The sequence below is a fragment of the Lissotriton vulgaris genome, chromosome 5, assembly GCF_964263255.1.
Source record: "Lissotriton vulgaris chromosome 5, aLisVul1.2, whole genome shotgun sequence".
Classification (NCBI taxonomy): Eukaryota; Metazoa; Chordata; class Amphibia; order Caudata; family Salamandridae; genus Lissotriton; species Lissotriton vulgaris.
In genome coordinates, this window is record NC_141693.1 from 1,719,202,678 (window position 1) to 1,719,221,640 (window position 18,963).

The following is an 18,963-nucleotide window of genomic DNA, read 5'->3' on the forward strand; positions in this document are numbered from 1 at the left end:
TATCGCTTAGGAACTTTGCTATTATCAAGGTTAATCTCCTAAGCGATAAAAATGGGCCGAAATGCATGAATATCGCTGAAAAGTCAGCGATATTCATGCATTACCGAGCTAATGCTCTTAGCTATGTTATCCACCTACCATTGGATAACATGGCTAAGAACTGCTCCGGGGCAGGTGTTAGCTAAGCGCAAATATCTCCAAAAGTTGGTAATAGGAGATAGCGATGTTAGCGACTGTTTCCAGTCGCTAACATCTTGGCACGCCCACTTTGCATGTCATTAGTGATAAATATCACTGACATGCAAAGCGGGGCCCAAGATGGTTGCTATCTCCTACTAGCTGTCGCTAACTGGTGTTAGCGACAGCTATGTAATAGGGAGATAATTTTATCTCCGCTTTCTTGGCTTTTAAAGCCAAAAAAGCGGAGATAAACCCCCTTGATAATATGCCCCATTATGTTTCACTTCTTCTCATATTCTTTTCTCTAGCTTCTTCAATATGTATCTCACTTGACTTCTTTCTCCTGCCCTAAAGCTCTTCATCGCTTCTTTATTTGTGTTTTCAGACTCAAATGCGTAATTAATTCTTTCCTATATCTCATTCTTACTGTTAGCATCTATTTCTCTATCTCTGCATTTCTTTTTTCCTGTATAGTTTTGTCCCCTATCGCTGACTCTCGCACTTTTAATCTCCCTTTCTCAGATTGTTCTACTTGTCTCCATATCTCTTCCACTAACTTGCTCTCATGGACGCTCTCTGCTGCTTCATTCTTCCCCCCCACATCTTTCTCCCTTCCATAGTCTTTCTTTTACCCATGACACTCTCCCTCATCCTCATCTCACCCTCTCTCAGGTCTCTCCATCCTCATGGAGCCCATCCTGAAGCTCATCCCCCTTGCCGTGCTCTTTGGTATCTTCCTCTACATGGGCGTGACCTCTCTGAACGGAATCCAGATGTACGACCGAATCCTCCTCACTCTTATGCCACCCAAGTACCACCCGGATGTCCCCTTTGTGAAGCGGGTGAGTGAGAACACATGCTAAGCACCTTGAATCTAAAGGAGGCGCTGCACGGACACCGTTATACACTGTTGTCTGCATGCACGAAGGGCTCAGGCCTGAGTAAGGAACTTGTGTGGAGGTTGACCGAGTCAAGCTCGACTGAGTCATTGAGAGTTGAGTGGGACTGAGCGAGGATTGAGTCCTGCGCTGGGACTGAGTACTGGGGGGTCTCAGTTGGACTCAGTCACAGACTAAGTTGGGTTAAATTGGAACTAGGTATGTATGTATTGGCTTTTATATAGCACAAACCTAGCTGGGTTTAGATGGGATAAGCTGAACCTCGAGGTCTTGTGATCTATGGCGATGAGGGCATGGTATGCCCATGTAGAGTTTTTCTAATCCCAAACTTATTTTTCTGTCTAGGTGAAGACGTGGAGAATGCACATCTTCACCCTCATACAGGTGTTGTGCCTTGTGATCCTTTGGGTGGTAAAGTCCACCCCAGCCTCCCTGGCTCTGCCCTTCATCCTCATCCTGACTGTGCCACTTCGCCGGTTCCTGCTCCCAAAAATCTTCAGACATGTGGAACTCAACAGTGTAAGTAAAGTGTATCGATTGTACTGGTCCCCCAGGGTTTATTGAGTCCAGAGCTTTCAATGTTGACTTTGTTGTATTTATTTGGATGGCAGGAGGTCCAGGTTGCTACGGCCATAGGGGTGTAAATAAACTGCAGGGTGTCTGGTTGTATTAATTCTCCTAGATTTAAAAGTCCTAGAGGAGGGCTTACTTTCTAGAGCTTCTGACTGTGGCATTTGAATTTGAATTTGAATTTAAAAAGCATTTATTAAGCGCACATATAGCTAGCGGTTTCTTGGCGCTGAGGATGCAGTTGAACCTGATGAAAGGGGTGCAGAAGGTTAAAGCGGAAAGGTTTCAGGAAAAGATGAGTTTTGAGCGCCTTGCAGAAGTCAGAGTACAAGGGTATGGATCTAATGGTGGGGGGAAGGGAGTTCCAGAAGGTGGGACCAAGTACAGCAAATGTCATCCCTCCCATCCTTTTTTTCCTGAAGCGTGGTACGGACAGGAGAGACTGAGTGGAGGAACGGAGTTCTCTGACCGGGGTGTAGTTTTTGATTTCGGAATTTAAAACAACTGGTGCAGTTCCGGCTCAGGCCTGAAACGTGGTGCAGCCAAGTTTGAAGAGACCCCGCTCTCTCGCTCTCTAATGGGCAGCCAATGCAAGTCCTTTAGTAAAGGGGTGGCGAGGTGTAGTTTAGGGAGACCATAAATGAAGCGGGCAGCTTGGTTCTGGACCAACTGAAGGCGTCGAAGGGCATAGGCTGGGACACTATTATACAGGATGTTACCATAGTCTAAGCGAGATAACACCATTGCCATCAAAATTAGTTTTAAGGCAGAGGGGTAAAAGAATCTGGAAAATTTCCTAATGGTGCGAAGGGTAAAAAAACAAGATGATACCACCAAACTGATCTGGGAGTGCAGGGTAAGATGTTGGTTCGGGAGGAGGAGCCAAGATGGCGATCGGAATGGAAGAGTAGGCTCCCGGCTCCTCAAGCCTCCGAGCCCCGCACGGAAATCCTGTTCACGATCCTGTAATTGAACTGCAGCGGGGTGACGGTGAATGTGCGCAGACATCGCTCGCGCGATCCCGAAGCCTCTGCCGGCCTTATAACCGGAGAAATCCATGAAAACGTTTTGCGGCCCCAGCGACCCTGGAGCCGGGACCTCGACTGTGAAACATGGCCGGGTGCTAACTTGTCAACAGCGGCCAGCTGGGCCTGGGTGGAGTCGGTCCGCCGTGACGAATAACTACCGAGGGAAAATTTATTGCAGGAGTTCTGATTGCCACACGACGTGGCCGGAGTACATCCTTGAGGGGGGGGCTCGGTGGAAATACTGTCTAACTGCGGAGCGCTGAGGGTGAGCTGTGTCTGCTCTGTCTTCGATTCCTCCCGGGGTTCGCGGGCCGCTCCCGAATTTGCTGCTAGTGCTGACTCGGAGAGGGGATGGCCATTACCTGAGACCGCTCCTTGGATGTGTGTTTTAAAGGCCCCCGAGAGTCGAATTGTAGTCTATCCGAGCCGGACTCGTCCCGGCCCTACCTTCACTCTCCCTACAAGGTGGAAACGCTTGATAGCTGCCTGAACGAGATGCAATACATTAACCTGCCTATCGAAGCACAGTGTGATGGGGAGTGCGAGTTACTGAGTAGTGCTGTGATGTGGGACATACAGCCTACGCTGTCTTGCCGTGACATTCTTGCTGCTCTTGGTGACTTACAGTCCGTTTGGAAGGATGGTTCCCGGGCGTTGGGAAGAAAGCTTGACGATATTACGCTCACACTGGGGCGATTGCGGTCGGATGGCCCCCAGGTGCGCGAGGATTTGCCCTTCACTGTCTTTGAGGGGGGTACTGTGGTTGCACATGGGTGCGGAGGAGAACGGAAGATCCCGGACTGTGTTGGTACCTGTGAACAGATGTCCGTATGCCTCTACTATACTGAAGGATTCCTTTCTCAGCAGAGGATGGTGGCCTCGTCCATCGTATCGCCACTAATGGCCCAGACACTGTTTCAGCAATTGCTGGCTCCTGTGACTGCTTCTTCTTTCCTCGCCCTTGTATTCTTGCTATGGAATACGTGTCATGGGATGGAACTGGGGGTGATGGTCGTAAGTGAAGATGACTCTGTCGGTGGTCGGCGACGTCCATTTTGTATTTGCATGTTGCTCTTCTACCTTGTGTAGACATTCTGCTCTCCTATGTTGGCTGAGACGGGATTTACTCGGCGGGCATGCCTCGGGGGACTTACAAGATCAGGCCAAGGCTAGGTGGTTTTCTCTACTGGATGACATCTGTTTGGCTGCCGGAGGAGCGGGTTGGCGTGTTCCTATGACACACTTATTTGAGCAGTATATGATAATTCTCCCCATTTCTTATCGTATTACTTGATTACTGTGGTTGACTGTTGCTTTTGGGGTGGAGAATAATTTCATGGCAGGGGAGACCGGGAGCCTGTGTGCATGGATGGCCTTTCTCCAGTTTTATATAACTTTTTCTTTCTTTCTCTTCTTTCTCTTTTCTGTATCTATATTTCGGGTACTCGTTTTCTGGGCGACAGGCACACTGCTAGGGGGGGGTAGGCCATAGCCTCTGCATGCGTGCAGGGTGGGGGGTTGGGGGGGGGTTGTTTTGTCCTTTTTTAGTTTCTATGGGCCTTTATTTCCTCTCTCTTCTTTTCTTCCTCCTTATTTCGGGTCAGTATGGAGGCTAGGTGTAGTGTCGCTTACCGTTTCTGTTTTTTGGTATCCATGTTCACATTCTTAAGGTTGTTCTACGTTTATGGGGTGGGTAATGCCTGGTACGAAATTTGAATATATGCTCCTTTATCCTGATCAGAGTAGTTTTGTGCCGCTCTTCCGATTATGACTTGCCGTGACATTCTTGCTGCTCTTGGTGACTTACAGTCCGTTTGGAAGGATGGTTCCCGGGCGTTGGGAAGAAAGCTTGACGATATTACGCTCACACTGGGGCGATTGCGGTCGGATGGCCCCCAGGTGCGCGAGGATTTGCCCTTCACTGTCTTTGAGGGGGGTACTGTGGTTGCACATGGGTGCGGAGGAGAACGGAAGATCCCGGACTGTGTTGGTACCTGTGAACAGATGTCCGTATGCCTCTACTATACTGAAGGATTCCTTTCTCAGCAGAGGATGGTGGCCTCGTCCATCGTATCGCCACTAATGGCCCAGACACTGTTTCAGCAATTGCTGGCTCCTGTGACTGCTTCTTCTTTCCTCGCCCTTGTATTCTTGCTATGGAATACGTGTCATGGGATGGAACTGGGGGTGATGGTCGTAAGTGAAGATGACTCTGTCGGTGGTCGGCGACGTCCATTTTGTATTTGCATGTTGCTCTTCTACCTTGTGTAGACATTCTGCTCTCCTATGTTGGCTGAGACGGGATTTACTCGGCGGGCATGCCTCGGGGGACATACAAGATCAGGCCAAGGCTAGGTGGTTTTCTCTACTGGATGACATCTGTTTGGCTGCCGGAGGAGCGGGTTGGCGTGTTCCTATGACACACTTATTTGAGCAGTATATGATAATTCTCCCCATTTCTTATCGTATTACTTGATTACTGTGGTTGACTGTTGCTTTTGGGGTGGAGAATAATTTCATGGCAGGGGAGACCGGGAGCCTGTGTGCATGGATGGCCTTTCTCCAGTTTTATATAACTTTTTCTTTCTTTCTCTTCTTTCTCTTTTCTGTATCTATATTTCGAGTACTCGTTTTCTGGGCGACAGGCACACTGCTAGGGGGGGTAGGCCATAGCCTCTGCATGCGTGCAGGGTGGGGGGTTAGGGGGGGGGGTTGTTTTGTCCTTTTTTAGTTAGTTTCTATGGGCCTTTATTTCCTCTCTCTTCTTTTCTTAGTTCTTCTTATCTTTCTTCCTCCTTATTTCGGGTCAGTATGGAGGCTAGGTGTAGTGTCGCTTACCGTTTCTGTTTTTTGGTATCCATGTTCACATTCTTAAGGTTGTTCTACGTTTATGGGGTGGGTAATGCCTGGTACGAAATTTGAATATATGCTCCTTTATCCTGATCAGTGTAGTTTTGTGCCGCTCTTCCGATTATGACTCTCTGCTATGTTGACATCCTGCTGTGTGCATTGCCCACTCTGTGTCTTCGATGGACTATATGGTCTCTGATCCTTTTTGCTTTATATTTTAAAAATGAACCTTATTTACTCCTGCACTCGGTGGTCGCGTCCAACTTAAGTGATATTTGGAATGCTTGCTGTTCTTCGTCTTTGGGGACTGCTGAGCTGTCTTATGGTTGCCTTATGTGCTATGACCTGATTTCGAGGCCAGCCAGATTGGTTGTGGGCCCGTAACTGTATACTACTGTTGCACAATAAAGGTTTAAAAAAAAAAAAAGATGTTGGTTCAGCATGATCCCAAGGGTTTTAACTGAGTGTGAGGGTGGCAGGGGGGGGGGGAGGACCAAGTGAGGGAGGCCAAAACGTGGGGGTCCAGGGACTGGATGTGCCACCTGTGAGAACCACCTCAGTTTTATCTGGATTAAGTTTAAGGTGGTTGAAATTCATCCAGTCCCTGATGAAAATCATAACCGATTGAAAATTGTGAGTGGACTCAGGGGAGTGGGAAAGGTTGAAGATCAACTGGAGGTCATCTGCATAGTCGAAGTCTGTGACCTCCAGTTGCTGTAAAGCAAAAATAAGGGGGAAAATGTACAAATTAAATAAAAGGGGGGAGAGGGAGGAACCCTGAGGGACACCATTCTGCACCTTGCGAGGAGGGGCAGAAAAATCTGCTAGATGAACAGCCTGGGTACGATCTTTCAAGAAGGAGGTAAGCCAAGCCAAAGGGGGCCCCCTGAAGCCCGCTGCCTCGACACAGGTAAGAAGAATTGAATGGTCAACCGTGTTGAAGGCAGCGGACAAATCAAGGAGGACCAGGGCTTGGGGCTGGTTGGCATCCATCCCCTCCCTGAGTCTGTCCAGGACTGAGACCACAACCCTCTCGGTGGAGTGGAGAGGGCGAAAGCCGGCCTGACAAGAGGGGAGACAACCACTTTCCTCGACAAAAGAGCTGAGGACCGTGGTGATGTGGCACTCCAGGATTTTACCCAGATAGGGGAGAAGGGAAATGGGGCGATAGTTAGAAAGGGAAGAGGGGTCGGCACCAGGTTTTTTCAGGATGGGAATTATAATTGCCGCTTTGTGAAGGCCAGGGACAGAGCCTTTGCTGAGGGAGTCGTTGAGGAAAGACAAGGGGGGGTTGGGGCAAGCTAAAAGGATCTCTCTCAAAACAAAAGCTGGGCAGACATCAGAGGGGGAACCAGATTTAACCCGGACCAACAGGGAAAATAGAATTTCCCTGGTCAGAGGAGGTATATGGTCTGGATAGAGCCTGTTGGGTGGAGGTTCAGAGGCAGGGGGGAGGAGGAAGGTGGGGGTATGTTAGCCTTGATGGCTGCAATTTTCTCAATGAAAAAATTGTTTAAAGAATCACAGAGGGATTGAGAAGGGGGAGGTTTGAGGGAAGTTCTGTCTGATAAGGCCAACTTGTGGCCGATTTTCGGCCGAGATTATTTTGCCGAAAAGTAGTTGGTCTTAGCCAGGAGAATTGCCTTTTTGTATGTGGTAAGCACGAGGGAGTAGTGGGCTTTCAGTGTTGGGCAATAGGCGCGCCTGACGCACAGCTAATTTCTTTTCCTTGAGGTCATCAGTAAACCATTTGTTGGCGTTATGAGCGCGTTTAACTGTGACACGTTTCAGGGAAGCCACTTGGTTGCGTGTCCTAGAGAGCCAAGTGTTGATGGCAGCTAGCTGGGATGAAGGGGAGAGCTCCTCTAAGGCAGGGTAGGAGTCTTGAAGAGAGGAGCAAAGGGAGGGGATGTCGACTTTATTCCAATTGCGAGCCTAGGTATTTTTGGGGAAGGGGGGGCGTTTAATCAGGCTGAGGTCGAGGAAAAATGAAATCAAAAAATGGTTGGACCAAAGACAAGGCGTGATGATTGGGGATGTGACCGGAATATTTAATTACCAGATTTGGTCTAGGGTATGCCCCTTGATATGGGTGGGTCGAGCACATGTGAAATAAAATTTAAACTGTGGAGGAGTTCCATGAAGTCTTTAGATACCGCGTCTTCCGCGGGATCAGATGGCCAGAAGTCAAAATCACCAAGTACTAGAACGGAGGAGTTGTTAACTGCTGGTGTGGCAAGCAGTTCCTGAAACTCAGCAGTGAAGTGAGGGGTGGAATGGGGGGGCGGTAAGCAAGAACACAAGTGATGGGAATTTTGAAGGAGGCAGATCGCATCACTAAACAGTCGACTGCCTTGATGGTCGGGGAAGAGAGTATTTGGAAATGAAGATCCGAACGGACAATCAAGGCGATGCCTCCGCCTGCCTTGCCTGCCGGCCGATCGGTCCGCAGGACATAGTAGGAGGAAGGTAGGGCTGCAAGGACATTGGGGAGAGAGTCTGAGCAGAACCAAGTTTCTGTCAAAAACAAAAGATCAGGTTTGTGGGAGTCAAGGAACACAAAAAATTCAAGGTGGTGCTTGACTGCCGCTCTTGTGTTTAAGAGGAAGGTCGAAACAGTAGACGCTGGTCTGGATGACAGGGGGGGTTCTGGGGAGGGAAGGAATGTGGGTGATGGAGGAAGCAGGACAGGTGGGGAGAGGGAAGAGGAGCGAGGCCGGGTAAGGCCTAGTTTAGCAATTATGGCAGTGGTTTTAGGGCTAAGAGTCCAAGGGCCTTGGTAAAGGTAAAGTTCCTTGGAGGGGTAGGTTAAAAATTGGGCATAAAGGGGTGCCCCTTGCCCCGGCCGGCCGCGGACGGGCGCAGATGGGCTTGCCTTTGGCGCGCCTACAGCGCGCCTTCGGCGCGCCCGCTGCGCGCGTTCGCCTGGGGCGTCTCTTTTCTAGGGCTGGGAGCGCGATGAGTGGTGCGCTAGTCTTAGAATCACCACTGTCCCTCCTAAGATGGCGCCCGCTACCCCGTCAGCCCTCCGGGACAATCGGCACTCAGCAGTGCCGGACCAGGGCTAGGGGAGCGGGAGAAGAGCAAGGAGGACAGGCAGCAGCAAGGTAGGAACAAGAATCACAATTTCAAAATACTGCAAGGATTAAAAATGATGAGGCAAGCCAACGAGCGACAGCAGCAGCCTCAAACCCACTGCCACTGGGTTTCAAGCATCCGCTGCGCGTTCGCATGGGGGATCTCTTTTCTAGGGCTGGGAGCGCGATGAGTGGTGCGCTAGCCTTAGAATCACCACTGCCCCTCCTAAGATGGCGCCCGCTACCCCGTCAGCCCTCTGGGACAATCTGTTATAGATCATTGGGTTAGACCCATGTAGTCAGTGGGACCTGGGTGAATAGTCGGTATATGTATAAAGGGGTCCCACACCAAGCATACAATCACTTATTCATAATCACACAATTAAGTTGAATTGATCCAAAACAGATGAGGGTGCACAGTGTTTTTATTTTCACCGCACCATTAGCCATTCAATGATTGAAAAATCAATATTAATATACAAAAAATTCAATGCGCCCACAAGGAGAAAGGAGGGAGTGCAGGAGAAGAACACATTTCTGATAGTTATACATCACTAATCAAATTCTCATATGCAGCAATCCACAAGTCAAATCATAAATGCCATTGATCCACATATGAGAGGTCAAATAAAATATGCATATATCAAAAAAACATTTTGGTAGAAGAGACTCCTAGGTTGCTGAATCTATCAAGCTAATGTTAGGAGTTCATGGTTGTAGATAAATGTCTACGTTTCGACCCAGAAGATGTAGGACAGTAGATCCTTACTGCGCGGGTCTTCGTCAGGACGTGAGGGGAAGGTGGGGGGTAAAGTGGGGCTGATTCCTGGTAAGAAAACACAAGGCGGCCCGAAAAAACGTGGTCCGTGACAGGGCTGGAGCTTTTTGCGGTTGTCGCTATCCGTATCTCTCCATAGCGGGATAGTAGAAAATAAGGGGTAAGCTGGTTCCTGCTCCTCTATCAGTAACGAGGTAATTTCAAAAATGTCATTAAAGTGAAAAGATCACTCTGCATATCCAAAAGGATTAAGCTTTCCGCGGAGCGTGCGAGCCGGCGTCTCACCGCATCTCCTGCAACCAGGGACAATCTGGGACAATCGGCACTCAGCCGTGCCGGACTGGGGCTAGGGGAGCGGGAGAAGAGCAAGGAGGTAAGGCAGCAGCAAGGTAGGAACAAGAATCACAATTTAAAAATACTGCAAGGATTAAAAATGATGAGGCAAGCCCACACGCGACCGCAGCAGCCTCGAACCATTGCAAACCCCAAGCCTCATAAATGTGTACAGACTGCAGGAGATCCAGGCATGTACACCAACCCAGCCTGGATTTACATTCACTGCTTGAGTATAAGGTTTATTTGGCCTTTGGATGTACATGGATTGCAGAGGCATTGGCAGTGTGAGCTTATTTGGTCTGTTGTAGATTCAACCCTGTAAGCTTTCATGGTGCCATTCTGTTTTAGACAGAGGTGTTGCCGAAGTTAGACATGTGTATTGGTTGTAGTAGGTGTGAAGCTGCTATTATAAATTGGTCTTGAATAGTTTTGGGAAGCCGCCTTAACAGATAGTTATTACATTTGATACGTGTGATCTCATTACCAGGACTTTTAGGAATATCAACATAATACCTTTGGAGGATGTAACCTCCATAAATATGAAAATCATATTTGACCGACAGGGTGCAACAGTACACTGGCAGTCTTTAATAATTACCCTTATAATTTGATTGCCTGTGTGAAGTCAGCCCAGTTTAAGGTGGCATCAATCAGTACGTCAAATACAATACAGTAAACCCTAAAGTAATTTAAAACGAAAACACCCTAAGACATAAAAGAACAAAAAATTGACCTGTTGCATCTTCAAATGGAGTTCATCTGGCCTTAACTATTCATAGTTTGAGGAAGCATAGGCATATTGTTTTTGGCATTTTACAAATGGTTTGATTATGTAATCATTCTTCTATCTATACCATATGGGGTGGGTGGAGTGTTTTTTACAAGATGGATACATCTTAACAACAGCAGGTGGCTCTGTATTGGATGACATATATCAGCACATGCAGGTACCACATGTTGCAGCAATGTTTATTACTTGTTCCCATGGTAGGCCTTATTGATAGGTTGGGCAAACCGACAACTAGAATAAGTGAGCATGTTGTTGTTACGCTGTTTTGTGATATTAGCTTGGCACTAGGGGCCGGCAAGCAAATAACTTTGTAATATTGGCGCCCAGTGACGTTAGGTCATTCTACCATTCTTCTGGTGTTTGAAGGTTTTTGGAAAAAGGTTTTTTTTTACAGGCTTCTGCAGTTTTTGCAATTCCGACTTGGGTATTTAGGCTGTAAGATAAAGATTTTCCCACTGTGATTTGCTCTGTTAATGATGCAAAGATATTGAATTAGATCAGGGATTCAGCAAAAGAGATGGAGTAGTTTACGAAGAGTGGGCAAAAATGCATCCAGTCACCCAGAGCCAGTAACTAGTAAGGCCACGTCTTGCTGCATTAACTTTACTTGACAGCCTATTGTAATGTGAAGACCGAACATTATCTTTTTTTTTATTAAGTGTTTCTCCCCTGTTTAAATTAATAAAGATATTAGAACTAAAAACAAGTGTTTCTCCCCTGTTTCTTGCCTTACATGGTTTGGATTGTTCATATGCTCTAGACAATACCAATGATAAGTGAAGGAATGTCTATGATTTTGGCTCAAAATCTGTGTATTTTAACCTGCCAGAAGTTGGTAGATATAGGTTTTAACAATGTGTACAATTTCATATAGTCTTTGCATGGGAAAGGAAAGAGAACTGTGTAAGCTAGATATATAAATAGATTTGAATCAAAAATACTAATAGCATTCAGGGACCAGGTAGAGAGTATACCATAGTGAAAGATATAAAACTAGGTATAACAGATGTTTCTGGGATTTTGTTCTTCTTCAATTCTTGCATATTTCATGTTCAAGTCTCCTCTCTAATGGCTTCTTCTTTTGCTAGTCATACAGACTTTTGCCGGAGCATGGGGAGGTTAGGTGGTAAAGGTAGTGTCAGCTGAAGGATTTCAGGTGCCCAGGCAAGACATAATGTAGGGGCCCCTGCCCAAAACAGCTTTGTATTTATTATCTATTTTCTGCTAATTCAAGCCACACAATGGCAATCAATACTGAATAACACATTAAAGGTTGAGATGGAGGAATATGCGTGAGATAAAGAGAAGGTTTACTTTCCCATGGGGCCCCTTTAAAAATGATAGGGGACCTGGTCTATGTATTGCCTACTTTTCCGACGCCTTCAAACGTCTCCGGGAAAAGGTCTTATTTGGCATGGTGGCCGGTAAGGAGTGGGGAATTTCTCTACCATCACTGGTGATCCCTCCCATTTTGTCTCTCTTTTCTAGAGCACCTGAGTTAACATCACTGGTGATGCCTCTCATTTCTAGAGCACCTCGGTTAGCATCACTGCGGAGGCCTCTCTTTTATAGAGCATCAAAGTGAACATCACTGGTGATGCTTCTCATTTCAGAGCCCCTGGGGTATTATGGTGACGCCTCTCATTTCTAGAGCTCCTTAGAACCATGACCATGCATGAGCACCTCATATATACTAAGTTTATAATGATTACCCGTCAATAATGCTCGCTCTTTCTTGCTTATTTCAGCTGGACGGCGATGAGGTGGAAGCAACCTTTGATGAGACCGAAGGCCAGGATGTGTACGATGAGGTTCAAATGCCAGTTTGACCCTGCTCTGCCAGCATATTTCCACAAAGTGCCTTCTGCAGATACTTCCTCCCCACTGCACTCTACAACCTCCAACACCCTTTACGCCAGCAGGAATCACCAGTCTCTGCAAACTGCCAAAAAGTTTTATATTTCCAGATTTCTTGTTTGCAGTGGTTAAATTATTGAACAATTAGAAATCCACCTGTAGATGTATTTCCTACCAATAGTACACGTCAGTTTTAACATACCTGCTTTTCTGCCTCAGTGTAGGTAGGGAACATGCTGAGAATTGCAGGAAGGACGATAAACTCTTGAATGTCTCATGGCAGGGTGAGCCCTCAGAACTCCACAAAGGATGCCAATAGCCCTGTTAGCATCGTTGAAACAAGAAAGCTTCAAAGAATGCAGTAACCCCCTTACCATCACTGGACTAACAGAGCCCTCCAAATAGTTGGGTGTTTTGTGGAGGACACTGCGAGGCAGTTGTCCACATAAGGTTCTGTGACGCCCTGCTTTGGCCAAGGGAACAACAGAAGATCCCACATACACACTGTTAAACCACACTCCACACTTCCTTAGGCACAATATACAAACTTGCTGATCACAGCAGCCCAATACCCCTCTTCTGCCACACACAAATATCCAGGGACCATCCATAGATAAACAGGGGCTGTAGTATGCAATCACTCATGGATTCAGATGTACAGCTCTCTATACTGACCGCCCTTCTGCCATACTCGCTTCTCTTGTTTCCCACATACATACCCAGTTCCTGATCGAACTCCATGCTGACGCCAACTGTAAAGGAAGTAAGAGTGACTTGCTCCTCACTTGCCCATTTGCTGAGATACTGGTTTCCATCTACAAGTTCCTAATCACCCATAACTGCATTTGTTCTCTTGCAACAAGAACTCTGCATACGTGTAGGACAACTCAACATTCCAATAAATTATATTTATTATGCATTGAGAAGCAGAGACATCTTGCAATGAATCAACAATGTGACTGAGGCATTGTCTCAAGCCTGTGATCTAACAGCAAGACTTAAGCCATACTGTTACTCGCTCTTCTCTCTTAAAGAGACCCATTGCCTTGGAACTCCTTTCTTCGAGGACAATTTAAATTAGCTTTGGAAAAAGCACCACCCTGTGCAGCTGCAGTTGTGTCGACAAAGCGTGGTAGACACATCTTTTATGATGTTTGTAGTAAAAATAAATACCAGAAGCTCCTAAAATTTGGATGGAGAAATTAAAATGTTCTGATGAAGGGTGCTTCTCAAATCTCATGCATTCGCCAAGTTACATTATTCAACTCCACTACCGAACCAGAGTCATCTCGCTTAATTTGGTCCTTGAGAATCACGATGAAGGCTGTCTTAGAGATAGAGAGATGAGAACTTAACACCTCGGGAGGAAAAGCGTTTTCGATTAAAGGGAACAAGCGTTGGCACAATTTGGAAACACAATTTGGAAACTGATTGAAATATCCTCTCAACTTTAGGAAAAAGTCAAACTCATTTTTTTCTAATGGCAGGGTTTACAACATCAGTGATCCACTTCTTTGAGAGATTAGGGTGCTTCTTGCTCTGAAATACTGCTTCAGTATTTCTGTTCCCAAATTAGCTAGGTAATGCTAGCTTCAGAATGTTAGAAATCAGTGAAATTTCGAATTTTCCTCCGAGGGTCCTTTAAAAAATGGGAAAATACAGCCAGAAATTGGAGTACCCCGCATGAATCCTGCAGCGGTTCCCCATTCGTCTGCCCATTCTCACCAGGGCTTTTCAGTAGTTCTTACGCAGTGAAATTTCCATAGGGAAGTACTAGGATTTGCCATTTTGGGAAATACACAGGGTGTGTCATGGTTGCATAGGAGCCTTTTGGTTTAAGGAGGCAGCGTACACTTGGAGACTGCTTCATCATCAGTATTTGAGGCTATGCCACATGCTCAATACTGTAATCCCACATTCCCGCACCTCATGCAAACAAGTAACATTGCAGAAAAAAGAGTCGATGCAATTCTGCGATGTACAGGGAGAGGACACTTGTGATGTGTGATCAGATCACACTGCTACGTTTCAAAGATCAGCAATTCCATTGTCACATGCTCTAGGGGAGACCCTGGTCCATCAATGCTTTGACTAACTGTTTTGTCTCCAAACAGTGGTAGCTACCATAATTTGGACATACTGAAAAGTTCTTTCTGTCTAATGACAGTAATTTGACAATTTGTTTTGTTACAGCACTTAACCACATGATTGAGAACACCCTTAGGGAGGTAATAGCACTGTTTCCTGTTCCTATTTTTGTACGTCGCCTGCCAGAGATGACCAAAGCATGTGCGCATCAGGCAAGAGTCCTTTTTCATCATTAATGGGTTATGGTCCCCTATTCTTCATAGACCCCCTCCAGACGTTCCGACCCAAAGGAGCTGATGGTGGCACCTGGCAAGGTGGGACCACATCTATGGATAGCCAAGTCACATGGGAGATGGTTGTACTCTCCCATACTTTGTACAGATCAAAGCCAGCGAAGTCCACTCTCTGTCCCCTTTCTTACTTTTCAACCAATAATTGGGCTTTCTCTTTCACTGTAATTTCCCAGAATGTTACCTTAAAGAGTTTATCTCTTGGACATGCCCTTCTTTGCAAGAAGAGCCATTTCTACTGGATTTACTGTAAACAGCCACAAGAATGTTGCTTCAGTTGTTCCAAGAGATGTTCATGTTTGCTGTGAAGACACATTGCTTATACCGCTTCCACGCCCAATGGATCCAGAAAGGATTTCAAGAATCTTTTCCTGCCCAGTTGCACCATTCTATATCACGCGTTCTTGCCCCGGTGTATAGCCTCTTTAAAATAGATTGGCGCATGCCCAGCAGTGCAAGACCCCTCAATGCAGGACTCTTGCATATTTTTAGTATGCTACATTTAAAGAAGTAAGCTGAGCATTCCATTTGACAGGACCTATTATAATCATGCAGTTTCTCTAAGATCCTACAACCAAAGTCTATTGCTGACCGTCATCCGGCTTTGACATAGGAGATGTAACCCCTTTCATGCAAATAGTGATAGACCTCATATAGGCATGTGATGACCCCACACTTTGGCCTTATTTTTCAGTGGTGTAGCTAGACCATGTGCCGCCCGTGGCTGGGGGATTGCTGTCTATTCCTGCAGATAAGAGCGGGGAGGCCGCCACCCCCAAAACACGTGCTGCCCAGGGTGGACTGCCCCCCATGGCCCCCTTGCTACGCCACTGCCTTGGTTGAATGTCATTTTTCATTTAAATATTTTTATATGATGCAGTGTGACCCCAGCTATTTCAGCTATCCAATAAATTGTGAGTGAGTCCACCAACACTGCCATAATGCCATTCTGCACCTACTCACCAGTGATGTGTTAGTAATTTTACAAAATGAGCAGGCGTTGCCACATGAGCTGATGCTTATCATGATTTTTGTACATTAGGTATTCAACTGTACATTTTAGATGAAAAGCCTTTCTACTTTTAAATGCTCCTCAAATATCACTAATTTACTCACAACAGATTTAGATTTTTCACGTCCCATGTTCTCTGAAATATAAATGTAATCACAATTTTATTGATCATTTACAAAGTATTTGTGTACAAAAGGCCCACTATTGGGAACATATGCCAATATGGAAAAAACATAGGTTTTAAAGGTTTTGAAAGAAAAACGTGGACAAATGATTCTTTCATGACTAGCCACCTTTAAAAGGGGACACATTACTTCTCTCCGTAGCATGTCAAGGATTGTGATCCTACATTTTAACCAGAGCTCCAGGGCCTAGCTTCTGTCCCTATTTATTGATGGAATCTCTACTACTGCAGGTATAACTGTGAGGCACTAAGCTCATCTATTACTCTTAACAAGCATCAACCTGGAAGTTTCAGAAGGCTGCAGGAGGGCCTCCTGACCACACGCCCCTGGACTAAGACATGTCAAAGCTGGTGCCGTCTTAAGACTTTTCAGTGGGTCATGTGATTTATGCTTAGCGGACTTCATCTGCGGCCTCTGGATGGAGATCCTGGATGAAAGGGAAAGTTGCTTGTGTGTAACTATATTCTCTTAATCATGTCACCTCTTTGGAATAAAGGGATTTCTGGTTCCTCTCAATGCGTTGAGATAATACCAAAAATTTTCAATGAAATGAAGATCCACAAGAAATAATTAGTTATCGTTTATCTTCCTTGGTACCGTCAGATCAGAGGTTTAAAGCCTGTTGGTTGGAAACCTCGTAGGGCAGCTGGAGGGTCTGCTAGTCATGCTGACACTGGTTCGCCCACCTATAGGTCTGTTTGCAAAGAATGATAATAAAGACATTGCCTTTTTCAGAACCTCTCCCAGCACTGTTAATTCAGACAAAACATAGTAGATATATTAAGAAATCTTTCACACCAAAGAATAACTAACCATAGCAGTTTTCCACTTTCTAAAGAAGGTAATTAACTCAGCTGCACCCACTATCTGTCACCTACCCCTTCATCCTCCCTATGAAGCAGATTGGAAGATTTTACGCTTTAGCCTACATCTCAGATGTAAATAGATAGGATATGAATTTATATTTTTGGAAAAAATAAATGTGTAATATATATGTATGTCACAAGTTTGAGAGTGTATCATTATTAACTTAATTTCCTTGATTTGGTGTGCTCCTGCATCTGGTGCCTGGGCTCAGTCTGAGCAGACTCTGGGCAGTTACCTTATTTTAGACAGGGACAGGCCAATGTGGTCGTGGCCTTTACTGAAATGGACACTTACAGTCAGGAAGCAACCAGAAGAAAAAGATAAGACATGACACTGCTCAGATCTGTTGCCCAAATAACAATCAAACCATTTCTAATTTGTTTTTAAATATTGCTTCCAAATAACTTTGTATGTAAATGTATGTATCATGCTCTTATAATAACGGGAACAAATGTTCTTGTGGACTTATTTGTGAAGAAAAAACTATCTTGTATATTTGAAATAAATTTTTAACATTTTGTTAACAAACAATTGTAGTTTTTTTGTACCCACCAACTTGTGTAGTCATAATCTAAGTTCCGATAGATGGAAGCTGAAGGAGGGAGCTTTGTACAGTAATTTATTATTGTATTTTTATTTTGTATTATTTGTTTATTAGTGGTTTACCTAAACCATGTGAACATACAATAACTACTGATTCTACTTAAAGAAAGAATACATTAAGAATCAATGTAAACAAAAAGTACTGTAAAAAGCCAATCACTTAGATAAGTCACTCAAAGCGATCCCAGTATTCGCATACCTACTCAATACATTGGTGTGATTTCAAGAAGGTTTTAACTGCCCTTGTTGGATCTGCCATGAACGCGTTGTCAACAAATGCACCAAAAGTTGATTTGTAAATGTATTCAAAATATGAGTAGCTCCATAAAACACGTATTTACGATTCAACTTTGGCACAAAATCCACCAGCCACGTCATCTCCATTTCATGCGACATTTGCTGAATAGACTAACGAGCTAGGAACGTACATTTGGGAGAACCAGAGGCAATTGGTTGTCCTTTGCTTAGAATACATATATGTTAATGTCCCTAGCGCTAGAATGATATTTAAAAAACAACCAGCTTTACAGGAGAGTGTTGGAACTAGATTTTCAGAGCTAAAATAGATGAAAAGGCAACTTGCAGAACATCCATTCAGTACAGATCTCATTGATCACCAGGACACCAGCAGCACTTGGGGTTGATCATTACACCCAAGTGTTTATAATTACTCGCTCTCTGCTGTTTGGTTCTTTTAGACAAACCAGTTCTGAGTCTTGAATATCCTGAGTTTTAGCAAGATATTCAGCGCGGCTGGACGAGCACAGAGTCAAGAAGTCACTGCAAGCTGTCAGATATGTGTTTGGGTGAAAAATCTCATCTGCATATCTTAGATGTTTAGTGCCACATTTCATTTGGAATTATTTGGCATTTAGCAAATCAATTTTAAATTGCAAATATACAGATTAAATAATACCGGTTCAAGAACACAACCTCTTCTTACATCCAGATCATACATCACCCTGGCACACAGACTCTCTCTCTCTTTCTCTCTCTCTCTCTCTCTCTCTCTCTCTCTCTCTCTCTCTCTTACTCTCTCTCAATGGGTTTGAGATATTGTTGGGGACAAACAATAAGAAATGTATTACATTCATAGAAAATATGAAAATACAAAATAGTAAGCATATGTACATTTTGCCTCCACAAGTAAAGTCCTGCAGTTAAATTGGTGGCGAAGAAATGGCAGGGAAGGAACTTGCTGAGGAGTCTAGTACTTACATCTCTCTGGCGATGAAGGGATGATGACAGAGCCTGCAAGAAATATTCATAGTTTTGTGGACTTGTTCAGCTCAGGAGCAGCACCCCCTCCCTGTTGCTGTCCAGCTTTTGGGTGCGACTGAGCCCAGTTTTGGATTCGTTCTGACTGTTCTAGGTGTTATATGTTGGCCTCACACTAAACCTTGCATCCATGCCCCTGCTTGTATCCTTGGTGAGGAATGTGATTGATGCCGGAAACCTCTGTGATAGGGCATTCTGCCTAGCTTCAGTGTGCTTGACTCTATCACATGTGCAAAGGGATCCCCTTGCTGGTCTACTCTGGGACTCACAGATAA

The 18,963-nt window shown here is 45.2% G+C and overlaps 1 protein-coding gene across 2 annotated transcripts in view; it reads left to right on the forward strand.

Moving 5' to 3' along the window:
- Positions 1 to 17,335, forward strand: part of SLC4A1 (solute carrier family 4 member 1 (Diego blood group)) — a 191,986-nt gene extending 174,651 nt beyond the window's left edge. Inside the window, exons 18-20 of one of the 2 annotated variants that reach the window (XM_086923900.1) lie at positions 853 to 1,022; positions 1,425 to 1,598; positions 12,257 to 17,335. In XM_086923900.1, coding sequence (XP_086780026.1) covers positions 853 to 1,022; positions 1,425 to 1,598; positions 12,257 to 12,337 — 425 coding nt within the window. In that variant the 3' untranslated portion in view covers positions 12,338 to 17,335. The remainder of the gene's footprint in view (positions 1 to 852; positions 1,023 to 1,424; positions 1,599 to 12,256) is intronic. The other variant, XM_086923901.1, reaches the window with a different exon arrangement.
- Positions 17,336 to 18,963: the final 1,628 nt, after the last annotated feature.